Source organism: Triturus cristatus, chromosome 2_1 (genome assembly GCF_964204655.1).
Source record: "Triturus cristatus chromosome 2_1, aTriCri1.1, whole genome shotgun sequence".
Taxonomy (NCBI): domain Eukaryota; kingdom Metazoa; phylum Chordata; class Amphibia; order Caudata; family Salamandridae; genus Triturus; species Triturus cristatus.
In genome coordinates, this window is record NC_140581.1 from 817,351,441 (window position 1) to 817,368,833 (window position 17,393).

The following is a 17,393-nucleotide window of genomic DNA, read 5'->3' on the forward strand; positions in this document are numbered from 1 at the left end:
TTCTGTTTTTTTGCATGATACATTCCAATATATTTTGGAGTTTTTTAACACCACACTTTCCCCGTCCCCTCATACTGCCTTGTTGGGTGACACATCAGCATTGCCCCCAACCATGCAGGTGCCTTGCCTCTAATGTATTTGTTTTGGTGAAGCAATGTGCTGCTGAGGTCTGGATGCAGAGGACTGTTCTGCTATGCTTTCAATGGTTACAAGATGCGGCCCACTGCCAGGATATGACTGACCAATACGTTGAGATGGCTCTACCTTCCACCAATTCCTTGGCTATGTGGGGCCCTTTCAGGATGTTTTTGCTCTGCACTCCTGATCCTGAGCCAGTCACCTTGTAGCCATGAGAGGGCTAACACCGCCCACACACCCAGTCTTGCTCCTGTTTTGCCGCTACGTACTGCAATCAACTGTGCACTAAGACTTTTGTACTATACCCCATGTGATTTTATTTTTGGCACTTCGGTAGTAAATAAAAAAATGTAATTGAAAAAACCTGACTGTGCAGAAAGTCATTCATGGTATTGACATTCAACTTGCCACACAGAGGATTTTGGCAGCAAGTTTGACCTCTGTGGTAACATGTGTTGTGTGAATTTGAAACTAGATATCTATTTCTTTACTACATTAGTATTTGTTGTTGCTTTCGTTGTAGTTTATGCAGTTGGTAGATTAGGGTATGGTCTTGGCAAAAAGATCTACAATTGTAACTTGATTTGTAGGAATCTTTGCTTTGTTTCATTGTTTACTTTGCATAGATTTCCTTTTTTCACTTTTTCTGAGTGTTTTGTGTGTACGGTGTTAATCACATCATTTCAACTCTCTTTCTACTTAAGAGATATCTGATTATCAGTAAATGTCATTCAGTGCTTTTAACTCTGGTCTTTTTCATTTGGATTTCCTTTTCAGGTTTTCCAGTTTTTCCATTGACAGATATGGCTACATGTAGGATGTCTGCTGTTGCAGCAGCACTGGAGCTGATCCTGGAAGCCAATTCAGACTGGAGCTAGAACAGGATTCAGAAACTGACACCACATCTAAGGTTGACGGTGAAGAGGGCTCCAGCAATGATTCTCTGTCAGATAGAAATCCTGAAATGATTTGAATTCTTGCCACGATGGCGAAATATTTGTCGTTTTCTAGCCAAGTCCCTTTTTGGTTGAGAAGAAAGTGCAAGGCTACGGAAATCTTGAGCTTATTCATATTCTGCTAGACATGTGCCTCTTACAGCAAAGGAAGCAGCTGAGGTGAGTTTCTCCAGATCGAGTCCAGCCTGTGTTTCTACCTTATAGTGTCATTGCTGGTTGTTCTGTGAACACAGACCGTTACACACTAATTTAATTTTCCAATGTATTTGTAGATGATGGGTTTAATGGTATTCCAACCATTGTTGAGTAGCTGAAGTCGTTTGGGGGTCTTGCACTGTTGATGGCACTTGTGTACAAGCCATTTCTATCCCATTTATGATTTTGTGCCCATTACAGCGCACAGCATTGTTTTCTGCTGTCATGAGTATAAATATTTTGGGCTGCCGTAGCACATGCTGCATTTCGGTAACAATGCATAGGCCATTTCCAGAGTTCATCAAGACTGTGATCATCAGGACGGAGAGGGTCCACTGCTGGACCACTTTGCAGAACATTTTCTAAAAATATATGCTCCTGGAAAGAACATAGCTGTGAATGAGTCCTTGGTGGTATACAAGGGATGACTACTCATGAAGTTGTAGACCAAAAGCAGGAGAACTCGGCATGGTGTCGAGCTGTAGCTATTTTGTGAAACCTCGACTGTTTAACACCCACATACTAAAAGTCTCCCCTTCTATAGACTTAGGGGCTGATTCCAAGTTTGGCGGTCCATGGACTGCCAAACCCGGGGTGGTGCAGCAGCGGCCGTGCACCCCGCAATCCCATTGACGTATTTTGATTTTGGCGGTCGGACCACCATTGAACCCCTGCATCCGCCGGGAATCTGTGATCTCTCGGCGGTGGCATGGCGGTCAGAGGCCATAATAGGCTGGTGGTGCAGCTGATGCACCACCAAGCATATTATGAGTTTCCTCACTGCCACAGTTTTCATGAAGGTGAGACCACCATGAAAAGTGTGGCAGTGAGGAAATAAAGGGGCACTACAAGGCCCCCTGTTGCCTCAAAGCCTGGGGATATATGCAGGGGGCACATGGTGTGACCCCCTGTGTGCATGCTACCCCTGTTCCTGGACGGCATGGACTTCACAGTCTATGCCGTGCAGGAATGGGCTTTGGCACTCACTTGGTGCTGCCTTTCTAAGGCTCACTTATGAGACTGCCAAAGGACTGCCCTCTAGACCAGGAGAAAACTAATGTTCTGGTAGGCGGTTGACAGTTGAGTTTGGCGGTGTGGGAGCGGGGTGCTGGTATGTTAGCCCGCTCCCACACTGCCAAACTCATGATCAGGCCCTAAATGATGCACTGGAAATGATTACTGCATTTTGCCACCTGGATTCTATAATGGAATTACTCATTTCTGAGGGTTGTTTTCTAAGGCCATGACTGCTTGTGGTACGGTCAGGAGCAGCAGAAAAGGATTCCCAATAAGCTGGTCATTAATAAACAAACAAGAAGGCAGTCCAGTGCTTTACATTGTGAAGAACTGCTAGCCATAGAAAAGTGAATCTTGTGACCATAATACATGATACAGCAACATCGGCAGTGTCCATGTATGGTCAGATAGCAGAATTCCAAAAGCCCAATTGGGTTTTCGACTATTTTAAAAGCATGGGTGAGGTTGACAAGTAACACCATAGCTTTCAACCTCCATGTGCAAATAGGTTTAAGTAGCGCACTGCAATAATGTGATTCTGCAGCTGAGGCACTTTCCGCTTAAGTATGGATTTTACGCATCTGCCTACATGATGTTCCCCCCTAAAAATTGTTTTGATCTCAAAAGAATAAAAAGTTACTAAAACCTCAGTGACAGTATGCACACCATTTGGCACAGTACAGCACTTGCAAAATGTTGGGAGAGGGGTGTTGGCTTGCTTGGCGGAGGTACTGGGGTGGGAACTCCCTTACTCACCAAAACTGATGATTTTACACATTATGGAGGACATAGGCGGCAATATTTACAAGAGGCACTTACTGCTACTGGGATTGACACTAGCCAAGAAAGATATAGCAAGGCTGTCGAAGGCGACGACCCCACCCTCTGTTTTGACATTGAAGAATGGGTGGACTTAAGCATGGGTTTGGAGATCCCGATATTTAAGGCCAGAGGCTGCCCGCACAACCACCCCACAATCTGGAAACAATTACATCCTATCTTTTACTAGCGGGGGACTTTAATATCACCTTTAATACCACCTATGAGCCCCTAGACTGTGACGATATTAATATAATCACAGAAGTGAACCAAAAATGGGCAATTCCCCGTCTTGACTTGCTCCATTAAACTTTGGACAGAAGCAGCTCTACAGCTCAAGGCCCTCACTTTGAAATTGGGGCGGAGGGCAACAAATGGTCGGAATATATCTGACAGAAAAGAGGCTTATACCTTTAACAATTTATCTCACTCAAGCCGTACCGACTATATTTCAGTCGATCTAAGACTATGGTCACTTGTCAATAACATGGTTATAACTGAAAGATTTGGGAGTGACCATAACTCTTTCTGTCGCACCATGACTGCTATGTGTGCCAAACCGGTGAATAATCCTCAAACTTCGTTCTTCACTAGAATTATTCAGCCCACTAGAGACAGGAAGAATCTAAGGTATAAGCAGGTAATGGAGCATCCCATCTCCGTGTCTGCCTGTCTGCTATTACACAGGACGTATTGTCCTGTTTATCAGAATTTAACAAAGGTTCTATCGCAGACATGGTCTCAGGGTTTCCCCACACCCATTATAAATTATCTAAGCAAATTTCTGCCCCACTAAACCACCTCAGCCCCTGGTAGTTGTCAACGTGCTCCCACATTACAAAACTTGGTTCAATAAAAAGTGCAAACAAGCAAGAAGGGAATTAGCTGAGGCTATAAATAGAAATAATACATTTCAAATTATCTCTGCCAGGAAGTGCTATAAAGCGATCCAGGCCAAAGCAAAAATAGACTGGGACTCTTAGGGGGGGGGGGGGGGAGAGAGAGTGAGAGAGAGTGAGAGAGAGTGAGAGAGAGTGAGAGAGAGTGAGAGAGAGTGAGAGAGAGTGAGAGAGAGTGAGAGAGAGTGAGAGAGAGTGAGAGAGAGTGAGAGTGAGAGAGAGTGAGAGAGAGTGAGAGAGAGTGAGAGAGAGTGAGAGAGTGAGAGAGTGAGAGAGTGAGAGAGTGAGAGAGTGAGAGAGTGAGAGAGAGAGAGAGAGAGAGAGAGAGTGAGAGAGAGAGAGAGAGTGAGAGAGAGAGAGAGAGAGAGAGAGAGAGAGAGAGAGAGTGTGTGTGTGTGTGTGTGTGTGTGTGCGCACGATATCTTCAGGTTACAGAAACTCAAGGCTCGTTGTACCTTTTCTTTCTACCAATTAGAATAATATTTTCCTGGTTGCAAAGGGAAGAGACAAGTCTGCCTCCCCTTCATCTAATTGCTTTTCTCCATCAGATTGGTTTGATAAGAAACCCAGCACAATTGGCCAGGTTTTATAAGTTTTGCTTTTATATTGGAAGATGGCAGTTATTGGAAAAAGCAGTCTATATGTTGCTTTTGTCGACCTCAAAACTGCTTTTGATCTAGTCCCAGGTTTTAAGATATGGCAAATCATTCAGGTCATGGGTATGCCCATGGAGCTCCTAGTCATCAGTTTGCACAAAGGTAACTTTGTGCAAGTCAGATGGGGCATCCAGTACTGTTTGAATAATTAATATTAGAACATTGGAATGTTGGGAGCTCCATTGTAGACAATGGAGTGCTCCATGCTTCTACTGGCCGGTAAATGTGTAAATGGGTAAATGTATGTGTCTTGTGAAGCGCACTGCTGCCCTGAGGCGTCCTGGCGCTGTAGACCGCTAGGGAACCCGTCCTGGCTATCCCTGTGAGATGGTCCCTCCTGGGTATCTCCAAGGTGAAACCAGGCATCCCCGGCGAATGTGGGGGGCCGTTGTGGAGATGAGGCAAGCTGATGCCCAGAGTCGCCGAGTGTGATCCCTGGTTAGAGTAGGCACCGAAGCGAGAATTATCGAGTCCGCTGGCCCTGGTCCACGACCCTGCCATGTCGGGGATTGAACCCTGGTCCCGGGCCGTCCTCTGCTTCTGGGTCTGCTTCCTCTAACCAGTGAGCCACACCTCTCCACAGAGCAACATTCCAATGTTTTACTAAGGCTTGAGGGGATTTAAATCCCTTCGAGCTTCGAGAAGTCTTTGTTTTAATTGTAAGAACATTCTGCCCTCTAGTGGCAGAATGTTCTAATAGCCTTATAGCCCTTCGTAGCAGGGCTATACCGGCTATTAAAGTCCCGGTCCCTTTTTAAAGTCCTTTGCCTTCGGCTCGGGCCTTTAACGCGGGAGCGGCCCTTTAATAGCCGGTATAGCCCCCTACGGCGGGCTGTAAGGCTATAATAAAGGAGTTCGCCTGGGCTACTTCCTGACCTCCACTCTGTTCTCCCTATTTCTCAATTATATAGTTTCCTTTCTTTGCCAATTGCAAGCAGATGCTTCCCCTTTGGCTGAGAAGAAAACACCAATTTTACTAATCGCAGACAGTACTTTGCTGATATCCAAACTGCCCAGTGTTTTGCAGCAATTGCTGCTACGCTTTGGAGATTTATTTAATGGGAGTGGCTTGGAAATTAATGTAGTGAAGACAAAGACCTTCAGCCAACAGATATCTTTTAAGGGGAAATATTCATGAAGATTGCCCATTGGAAAGGGTGAACTCATTTAACTATTTGAGTATTACCCTTTCCTATACCACGTCTTTGAAGCTACATGTTGAAACTATTACATTTGAACAAAGACAGATTAGAAAGACAAAGAAAGAGCCCTGTAACTCCTATTGCAAACTGATCTTGCCAGCTCTCCAGATATATGAGGCTAAGGAGGTGGGTTCAGCTCTATACGGCTCTGAACTCTGGGGATTTTCTGATTCAACTGCCCTTACGAGATCGGAGAATAAGTTCCTGAGGAGCTTAGTTCACCTTCCTATAAGAATTCTGCTTGTCCCTTTCTTCCTTGACATGGGTAGGAAGCTGATAGCAAGGAAATCTGAATTTCAGAATCTTTTATTCTGGAGGAGGCTCTGGTTGACTCCGGAATTCTTATATTTTGGGAGACTCCTTGAGAAATAAAGTTTTGTGGCTGTGTTTGTTTTTCTAGACTTTGTTTATGGAGCTACTTTCTCAATATTCCTTCAAAGGTAAGTATTTGATTTATTGGGAGTGGCATAGGTGTGCAAGTTATTTTTGCACATCAGTTTACTTCGAATGTGTGGTCATAATGTGCATGCCTGAGAAAACTATCATGCTAATGCTCTAGAAAAAACATGGCTGAAGAGTGTGAATGACTCTGGTTGACTGGCACTTTGGTTGGTGGAAATGTGATTGTGTGGCTGGAGGTAGTGTGTTTTTTATTGAGTGTTGTGTTCATGTGGTAGTGGCAGTGGAAGCATTTTGCAACTTGCATTGTTTGTGGTGGTAAAGTCAGTGGTGGCTGGTGTTTGAAAGCGGTGGGGTGACAGATCCACCTCGCTGCATTTCTTCGACTTGCCTGATCTTGATGACTGTTCCTAAAATGGCGGCTGTCACCGCAAAATGAGCGCGATCCAGTAGTCTGGCAGATGGACTTGATCAACTGGCGTTAAACTGATCAGCCAGGAGGGCCAAGTAAGCACCTACTCTTGCATCTGCTCTCACAATCCTTTACCACCGTGCCAACAACTCTCCTAACTGCCTGATACAAATGCCTGACCTCAAGATGGTGGCTCTCTTTGCAATTTAAGCGCCTGCAACATAAATAGACAGAGAAGTACATAGATCCAGGTGGAACCAGGTGGTAGACCTGACTTACCCTGCAGGAGCAAGTAGCTTAAATTAATATGTCCAGTCCTCTTTGGCTATTCTTCGATCCACCTTGTTGCAATTTCCCGACTTGCCCGACCATGCTGCCTATACCTAAGATGGTGGACGACCACGGAAAATGTACGAGTTCCAGAAGTGCAGCAGTTGGACTAGATCAACTGGCCTTAAATAGTCTCACCTAAAAGCATCAAATAAGCACCTCTTCTTACATCTACTCTTACTTAGGCCAAAATCTTTCTAGGGCACACTTAACCTAAGAGTCTAGGTATTTGGGTCATGTGAGAGATTCAGCGGGAGGCAGACTAGCTTTTCCGAGTCACACCTGACTGATGATTGACTCTGCATTACCGATTGGCTTTTAAAAGTTCTGATAGTGGCAGTGAGCTTCCCTTGCCTAGACCAAGGAACTACGGTGGCGCACTCGGCTCTCCTGGGGTCAAGCTGGAGGATGAGGCGAGCGGCGCCTCCCAGTAACTCTGGGACTGGTGCAGCCGATGTAATCTATGACGATGCCCCCCGGGCGGAAACTATTTGAATGTTTTAGTGACCGCGGAGCCCGAGCAACATGTCCGATGCCCGGTTGAGCTCTTTATGCAGCTATAAAGGAGTTAACCCCCTCAGCCGGCACCTACCCAGCTGGACATTGGACATAGTTTTTTCCTCGTCACTCCTTTGTGTTTCCTATATTTTCATTTTATTTAATGTGATTTTATATAGCGCAAACATCACCTGAAGGTGTCAGAGCGCTTTACAAAAGAACCAGTTGTGTTACATAAGGACTTTGGATTATATGAGTTACATAAGAGATATAAAACAGGGAAAAAATTGCAAATGTACAAGTGGAGCGAAAGGAGGGAAATATTGCACATGTACAAGTTGTAAAGTCACTCAAGGAAGAGATACAAACAGATAAACTCTAAAATCACATAGGAAAAGTAGTAAGTACAAAGGTATACTACATATACTAGTGGTTAGAGCGCTTTACAAAAGGACCAGTTACATTACATAAAGACTTCGGAGTACATGAGTTACATAAAAGATACAGACAGATCAACTCTAAAACCGCAAAAGAACAGTAGTCCGTACATACGTCTACTACAGATAGTAGGCGTATGTCCCCCGCCTCCTCCCCCCTTCTTAGGTTGCCCACACCCCTCCCACCCTATACTTTCACCGACACACAGGATGTTTTGGATTGTTGACCCCAGCCGGTTTGTTTCTGTCTTTCACTTTGTCTGTTGTGTCCCTCTGAAGTACTTTCCCCTTTGCCGGTATTCCTTGACAGGATCTGCATCTCTTACTCCTTTTGACCGTTTTCCCTCTTTCTTCCATTTCCTATTTGACGTGTGTCTTGGGGTAAACCACATTCACAACAAAACTTTCATTCCGCATACCTTCACTCCGCATACCATTATCACGGTAGTACCATTACTCCGTAATACTATAATACCGCATGCCATTACATCTTATATGCTTTTACCACGCATGCTTTTACAACAAAATTCGTTGTAAAAGCATGAATGGTAAAAGCAAATGTTTTTAATATTTATGTTTAAGGTAAGTATATGGTTTTAATATGGGGGTTTAGGGGTGTAGGTTTTGGGGTTATGGGGTATTTTAATGGTTGAGGGACGGTTTGGGTTATGGGGTGCATAGGGTATTTTTAGAGTATGGTATTTTTAGAGTGTAGGGTTGGTTTTGGGGTGCTTTGTTATTTTTATATTAAATTTGTGTGATTTGAAATGTATTTACATGTTGGTACATGCAAAAGTACCCTATATTGACACGTATTATTTGCAAATCTACCAAATGTTCTCAAGTGCATCAGAAGTTATACTAAAGATATGACATCTTCATGTTCTTTAATGAATATATGCTTATAATTCTGTGTACTGAGTTATATTAGCCTAAATGAATTATGGGCCTGAATACATTCACTAAGTTTTCTGCCTTGCTAAGCTCACGGTCTGCGAGAAATTTCACTAGTATAATAAATTATGTGCAACAGTGTTTTTTCTTACTGAGTTCACATGTATTGAACAAAAGATTTTGCTACAATTATGTTACCATTCCAGGAGATCTTTTTGGGAAACTGTCCTCTAGAGCTTTCTCCTATGCTCTATCTAAAGGAGCACTGTTCTAACGTTTCACGTACTAGATGGCTTAAGGAATGCGTAATTGTCCCACCTATTTCTCTGCATTTTGTGTCTTCTCACCTGACACACACTCCATATGAACTGGTCTGACCATATGAGGTGACTTTAGAAGGTGTCGCCCCTGGAAACACTAATAATATGATATTGTCTGACCTAACGGATAGATATAGCTCTCTGGCTGACTCTCTCTCTCTCTCAATGGTGGTGGTGACGGATGTTTTGTTGTTCTGCATTGGCGTCTGACAACAAACTACAGAGGGAGATTTTTGCAGAACTTACCTAGCAAATTACCTTGCCAGATGTCGACTCATCTGGCTTCTTTCCCAAACTGACGCATATGCTATATGCGATTGTGGTCTCTTACTTTGGGGACCACTTGAACTGGCAAAATTAGCCCTTTTCTGAACTCTTGAGCTTTAGGTACTTCTCTGGACCTTTCTTTTGTCTTATTACCCTGTTCAGTCTTTTGATGCACTTATCTTTCTAATATTTGATAAACGTAACTAAATGTTTTACTTTGACTCAGCTGTCGTGTTTTATCCTTATAGAAGTGAAGGGGCATTTCTAATTGGGGTTTACTAAGGACTAGGGGATATCTTATTGGAGACATCTCAGAGCATTACATTCTGATGTTCTTATTCTGTATAGCTTTAGCTGAACTTTTGGGATGTATGATTTTGGCTTGCTTACATTTCTTCAGGAGAATTTGGGTTTACAGTGATAGTTCTTCACCTTTATATAGTATTGTCTTGAGAGTAATATACATGAGCTTAATATCAATGCTGTACTTCAGTTGTCCAATTCCTGGTCCTCACTGGATAACTGGTGGGCCCATTTATATCCAACCCCTCTCGGCACCCAGCAAGGTCCATTGGAGGACCAAGAGAGAGGTAATTCCATCCTTGTATTTCCTGTCTGTTTAGTGTTGGGGCCCACTAAAGGCTAGAGCACTGTTGCAACAAAGACAGCCGGTGGTAACGCTAGCAGCCTCACTTTGCTACATCCCCTTCCTTCTCCCAGTAGAATATTCTGCCTAGTGCTATTGCACAAACTTCTTCCCACAACAACCATGGCAGCCACCTTCTCTCCTTCCAAAACCCTCAAAGGAGACAGCAAAAGAAAATTGCACATCTCTAAAACAATTATACATTAAGAAAATAGGCCAGGCCTGTAGCCACTTCATATCAGAGGTAAAAGGCAATAGCCACTCCCCCAAGAAATATGTCAGGCCTCACAAATCCTAAAACAGAGGCCTCCACAAATATAGGTACCAGGGAGCCATGGGTAACATAAAATGATACACAGGTAGCTATCAACAACAGGGATGCCTTCCATATTTAGGATTCTAAGTGGTATCAGTGACAGCTCAATGTTTTTCATTTTGTTGTGATGTCAATCCAAACCCCTTGCGAAAAAAGTCCCACGTGTTGATAGTTGGTACCAGGGAGCCATGGGTAACATAAAATGATACACAGGTAGCTATCAACAACAGGGATGCCTTCCACATTTAGGATTCTAAGTGGTATCAGTGACAGCTCAATGTTTTTCATTTTGTTGTGATGTCAATCCAAACCCCTTGCGAAAAAAGTCCCACGTGTTGATAGTTGGTACCAGGGAGCCATGGGTAACATAAAATGATACACAGGTAGCTATCAACAACAGGGATGCCTTCCACATTTAGGATTCTAAGTGGTATCAGTGACAGCTCAATGTTTTTCATTTTGTTGTGATGTCAATCCAAACCCCTTGTGAAAAAAATCCCACGTGTTGATAGTTGCTAATATCACCTTTTCAATTTTAATGTCACAAACTGAATCAGTGAGCCGAAGAGGACTCCTGTGTGTAAATATTATATACATGTCTGTAGAATTATAGTCAAGAGATAGGAATTATTTTTCTCGCAAATGTACATACTAATATATGAAATCACAAGGGTTGTTACAAAACCATCCTACATTATTTTTACCGTATAAGACCCTCACCAAAAAATCTTTAATTGAAATTATTGTGCTTTAAAGACCTTGCTTTCATTTTCTTAAACATTTTACCTTGGCCCATGGGCAAGAGAGTGGCTTACAACAGAAGCAGGTGTTACCCATTTTTTTAGGAACAGGGGGACTAACTGATTTGCCCACAACCACAGGATGTCAAGTCCGCAGTTCTAGCCACCAAGTCACATCTCCTCCATCATAATCCACAGAAAACATATTAGCACTTTTCATTCAAGATACAAAATTGATTTGCATTTAGTGAAGGCAAACTTTTTTTAGTGAATGAAAGGAATCCAAAGAAGATGATAGAGCGAATTTCCTCATTTTGGAAACTAAACGTATTTAACTGAAAAGAGCTAATTTAATGTTGAATAAGACACACATGTTAAATATAAAAAATGTAGTATGTAATCACACATAGGCATTAAAAGCAGATGAATAAATTAATATATTGACTTGACTTATGTTAGTCCGACTACTGATGCCACATTAAGTGTCAACTTCACAAATTAGGGTTAAGAGCCTATTTTTGCATTAAACGTTTGTCTTACATGAGATGTTTAGTCTCGTCCTCTGCAAATGTAACTCATCAAGCCTTCTGTTAGCTAGTGAATTGGCATTTGTTATGTATCAGACAACTGATATTGAGGTTCTCATCAAGAGGAGAGGAAATGGCGGGGAACGCAACTCATGAGAAGAGCTGTCTGAACCAGAAGATTTGATCAAATGTATCTACTCAAATACATACTTTCATCGAGTATTGTGAAGACGTGAGAAACTAGGGAGTCTACCTGCCCCCAGGGTTTGCTGAAAACTGATTGGTTGCTGGGAAAGGGAGATTAAATATTTAAATGCTTGACTGCTAAGGCTTCATGCCTATGCATTTTACTCTCTAATCAGAGCCTTTCATTTATAGGTTTCTGAACCATTTACAGGTCCATGGAACTGATTTAAATGCACTTAACCACTGGAGGTTTGAATTGAGGCGTGAAATGAAACTACAAGTTCCGGCATGCATCGGAATAGAAGTTACTCAACATGGCACACCGGAGGCCATAAATGCCGAAAATAACACGCAGGGAACTGTGGGTGCCTGAATTGAAACATGTAAGTGCTTTTTAAATGCCTCTGATGAAAGAGTGAGAACGCTCTGAAATGTGTTAGGCTAATGGACAGAAGAACGGCGCTGGAACCCTGCTCCTGTGAAAAATAAAGTTGTATACTTACCAGCTGGAGGAGTGCGCCTTTGTTTGCATGGGCAAAATTTGAGTGATGTGTTACTCGGCAGGTCCAGCCGTGAAAGGTCGCGCTGCCCTTAAATTTAAAAAGGGATCGTCAGAGCTGAACTGCTCGGGACTCTGAACACGGCGCAGCTGGTCTTTAAACTAATGGAACAAGTTTTCAGTTCTGGGGCCCACTGAGGGCTGTAAATGGTCCATGGAACTGGTTTAAATGCACTTAACCACTGGAGGTTTGGATTGAGGCGTGAAATGAAACTACAAGTTCCGGCATGCATCGGAATAGAAGTTACTCAACATGGCACACCGGAGGCCATAAATACCGAAAATAACACGCAGGGAACTGTGGGTGCCTGAAACATGTAAGTGCTTTTTAAATGCCTCTGATGAAAGAGCGAGAACGCTCTGAAATGCGTTAGGCTAATGGACAGAAGAACGGCGCTGGAACCCTGCTCCTGTGAAAAATAAAGTTGTATACTTACCAGCTGGAGGAGTGCGCCTTTGTTTGCATGGGCAAAATTTGAGTGATATATATATATATATATATATATATATACAGAGAGAGAGAGAGAGAGAGAGAGAGAGAGAGATATTTATACACACATATATAAAGGCTTTATACTTACCTGCAAAATACTTGCATTTTAGTTGTGAAGGCATTCGCGGTAAAGGCATATGTGTTGTAAAATTCTGTGTGCTAAAGGCATGCATGGTAAACGCATATGCGTTGTAATTGATGCATGGTAATGGTATTACGTGGTAATGGCTGCATTCTAAAGGCTGTTTCCCCACATTAAACATTTAATTTTGCTTGAAGCCTGAGTGGTGCCTAATCCAACGAGAGGACAGAAACAGCAATGAAATGCAATGCTGCTTGAATGGATAATCCTGTTTAAGCTGCACAATATGTTCTAGATTTGTTATGAACAGCACCAAGCTCAACCAGGGACGTGATGCCCCTTTCCCAGTTTGTATGGCAGATGCTACTTTTTTGCAGCATGTGGAAAGCAAATCAAAAATATTTTTCAACTGCAGCAGCTGTACTAAACCATGTCAATGCAAATATGAAATTCGGTATGGTTTATAGCATCCCAGCTCCACTAACGTCGATATTACTACCCTTATCCTTTAAAAGAACAAGCTTGTCATTATAAACAATGGCAGTATATGCATAACCGCGATAGCAATCCACTTGTACACATCGCTAGGAAGGCAGACGTCCATTTTTGACTCCTTACTCTTAAGCAATTCGGAATGAGTTGCAATTTGTAAAATTAGGAGTCACAAATCCATTTGTATATTGCAATTTCCTTTCTGTACATTGTTAATAGGGTTTTATACTAGCAACCCCTATTTTGTTTAGCAAAACATGCTTTGTTAGGGCACATAGAATTTCTATAGGAGCGTCCTGTGATGTACTGCTGAATTTTACTGTTTCAAAATACAAGCAAGCACGAAAATAAAACATACACGTGATCTGAGGTAGGTGGGGCTACAGGCGTAGATGTTGTTGGAATAAACCTTGCTTCAGTGGATGGACTGCTGTTGGTATTCGACGACAAGTTGAACCGGACCTATTAAAAAAAGTGTAAAAATACAATGAAACAAGTTACACAAATTTAGAAGAATAAAACCATTTGAAGAATGTGCTGTGTAATCTCACCTACATTTCTGCTTGAAAATGCATATACATCAACAATGAAATACAGACAGACCATCAACACACCTGAAATATTGTAAAGTGAATATCAGACATGCTGCCCTTTATATTACCAGGTTCAGTCACTGAAGTTCCACCAGTTCTGTGTTGTTCCTTTTCAGCTTATTCTTAATTGTTCCTCAGTTTATTACAGTGCAACAAGTAGATAGTAGTTTCTCTATTTGCACCCCTTTGTGTGTCCACCCTACTCCCTTTTTGAACCTCAAAGTGTAGGATTCGCCCTGGTAGTCACACATGTCTTGTAGGTATGCAGATTATATGACCAATCGAATGAATACAATTTTTACTTGGAGCAGAAGGGGTTAAAGGATTACACACCCCGCACTGCAAGTCACTGGGTCCTGACATCTGAAGAAAGTGTAATGGAAGGTTCTATATCACTTATTTGTGCTTTGTACCTCCACTTCTCTAAGGAGGACCACTCTGGACTCGATAGTATCCCAACTGTCTCACTTTGCTCGCCTGGGGTCTGTGTTCTTTGTTTTTCTGCTTCACGTTTCTGCAGTTTTGACACTACTGAATTTACTTGTAATCACTTTTATCACAGCGTTGCTGCTCCCTTGGTTACTGTCTTTCGTTTTCCGAGGAAGCATTTCTATCTGGATCCTTTAGGTCTTGTTTCATTTAAATCCCCTGTTAGTTAAGTAATTGATTTAACTTGAAACAAGGTTGGTCCTATGTTTAAGAGCCCATCATCTACTGCCCACCATCATTCCACATCAAATGGCAGTCTGTTGTCAACGTCCTAACAGTGAATTGCTGTCCACTGCTTTTAGTGCTGATTGGAAATGCTGGTGCACTAGTAAGCTAGTGTGTCACAATGTGTGTGGTACACAAACAGCACCTTAAAAAAACAGCCAGCTACTTCGCTAACGCCAATGCGTATGCACATCCAGCCATATAAAAATGGGACCACTGAGGATGGAGAAAGACAGATTAAGAAAAGGATGCTATTAATTTATTTTAAGTTTTATAAAGCGTTTCATTTTCCTTTTGGCAAGAAACAAATATTACCGCACTTGACAAGTTGCATGCTATTCTACTGTCAGCACGATCTCAACACTCCTGCCGCAAGCTACCAGTGTTTCCAAATATGACATACCACACCGGTTTAACCAAATAAATTACTCTGTACCTGACTGTGGTGATTACATAATGGTATTTTAGTCTAAACCCAGATATTAAATGAGTTGGCAAGCTTATAACACGCACTAAAAATCAGTTTAAAAGTTGTGAAATTAAAAAAAGGCATCTTAAAAAAACATACTTGCCAACTGAAAATATTTCAACGGCCAGGTATTTCGCATCCAGCTATGCTATTATTAACGAGTAATGATTTCCATTTAAATTACTACGATTGGGCAGTGCAGCCGACAAATGTTTCTTCAAGCCAAGAATAAAGACAAAATTAATGACATTATTACAACGGACCACCGTAGTCGTGGTGGCAGTCCGTGGACAACCATACTGGTGGTCTACCGGCCATATTACGACTATGGCGGTCAGACTGCCACTGGAACACAACTACCGGCGAGGATCTGAGATTCCTTGGTGGTGGCACAGCAGTCTAAGGCCATAATATGCTGGTGGTGCTGCTGCGGCACCGCCAAGCATATTACGAGCTGCCTCACTACCACAGTTTTCATGGCTGTGAGCCTGCCATGAAAAGTGTGGTGGTGAGGAAACCAAGGGGGCCCTACAGGGCCACCTGTTGGCTCTGCACCAGCGGATGCATACAGGGGGCACATGATGTGCCCCCGTATGCACGCCTCCCCACCTCCTGCATGGCATGGACTACGGAACGTGCAATGGCGTTCCCACTGAAGTGCCATGATAAGGCTCACATAATAGCCTTAGCACAACACCACTGTGAGCCAGCTGCCGCAGGACTGCCCGACCTGGATTCCAGTCGGAATCCAGCAGACAGTCTCTGTAATGGTTTGGCGGTGTGGCAGAGGGGAACTGGCATGGCACGCCGCTGCCACACCACCAGATTCATAATAAGGTCCTAAATGACAGATGTGCAGAATCATTCTCTCTTCCAGAGCTAAGTGTTATTTTAATCGGCAATTCTTAGATTAGGCAGATGTAACTGTGTCCAAGTACTTGCGTATCTGAAAAAAGATCAGCAAACAGCACTGAGACTACAAAAAGCAAGAATGTGCAACTGAGGATTAAACTCATCATTCTTCTGGCAATATGTTGTGGAAATGTCCATTTAAAATGTGAGACACCTGTAATATGAACTATTTCAGACGGGAATGCAAGCATTATCTAGTGGCCACCAATGTCCTGCTGTGTGAGGCCGCATTGGTTGCCCCTTACAGGAGTAACTACTCGCACTGCAATAATTGAGGGTGATGGGGGTTATGTAGTTCCTCTTCTTTGAAGTAAAATAAAAATGACAAAGCACATGGTACATCTTTAGCATTTTGCAAATAATGTGATTCACAGGAACAAAACATGACTTAGTGTGAGAAAATATGAAACAAAAAGTGCATGCCTGTTGGCGGAATCTGGCAGACCTGTTGCCCAACGACAGCGCATTCATTCTTAGTGAAGGAGCAAAGTGCTTTGAGTAATCTGATGCAAGAGCAGAGCCAGCGGGCTGGGAGTTTGCTGGGGTAAAGCAAGCCTCTTGATAGGGCAGAAAGGAAGGCTGAAAAACAAGGATAGCATCTCTTTATACAGAGCGAAAGAGCAGACAGAACACAACGTAAAGCTCTCATTCTTAAGTACCTCTACATGGGCCGGGTGAGCTCATGCAATGGATCTGCATTCTGGTTGAAACTGACAAAGATGGATCTGGTGTCCTCCAGGTCAATGATGCCAATAAGCACAACATTTACTCTGATTTCAGTGCTCGGTTTGGAATGTTGTGGGATTTCCAATTTGTACACCTTGGGACACCAGAGACACTCCATAATTATAATTAGGCTTCAAACAAATTTGATTCGATGAGGGCAGGCACGGATTTAGAGATCATCAAGTGTTTGCAGATTTGGTTTCAGTTTGTACACATGCATTATTTCTGCTAAGCTAAAACAGATCTAAAGCATCAAAACATGGGAAAAGCAGAGAATGTGAGCCTTACGGAATAAAATAATCTTTATGACTACATTTCTGCTCACCATGCATTGTGCTAAGGACAAAATAGGGGCATTTCTGCCTAACAGAGGACAAAATTACGGCATGCAAGTGCTATAAAATTGGTTCACCAGAGAAAACGGCACGGAAGTAGCACTGCATTTCCTTCCCACTTCACGCTGGAATGACACTTTATTCACTACATTATGCAGTTTATA

The 17,393-nt window shown here is 42.7% G+C and overlaps 1 protein-coding gene across 5 annotated transcripts in view; it reads right to left on the reverse strand.

Annotated features, from left to right (window-relative positions):
* The window catches only part of LOC146865911 (spindle assembly abnormal protein 6 homolog), a 516,535-nt gene that overhangs the window by 28,743 nt on the left and 470,399 nt on the right, over positions 1 to 17,393 (reverse strand). For 3 of the 5 annotated variants that reach the window (XM_085632841.1, XM_085632838.1, XM_085632839.1), the window contains one exon: positions 13,839 to 13,942. In XM_085632841.1, the coding sequence (XP_085488967.1) occupies positions 13,839 to 13,942 (104 nt within the window). Of the gene's footprint in view, positions 1 to 13,838; positions 13,943 to 16,591; positions 16,748 to 17,393 lie in introns of those variants that run through there. The other 2 variants (XM_085632837.1, XM_085632840.1) reach the window with 2 other exon arrangements.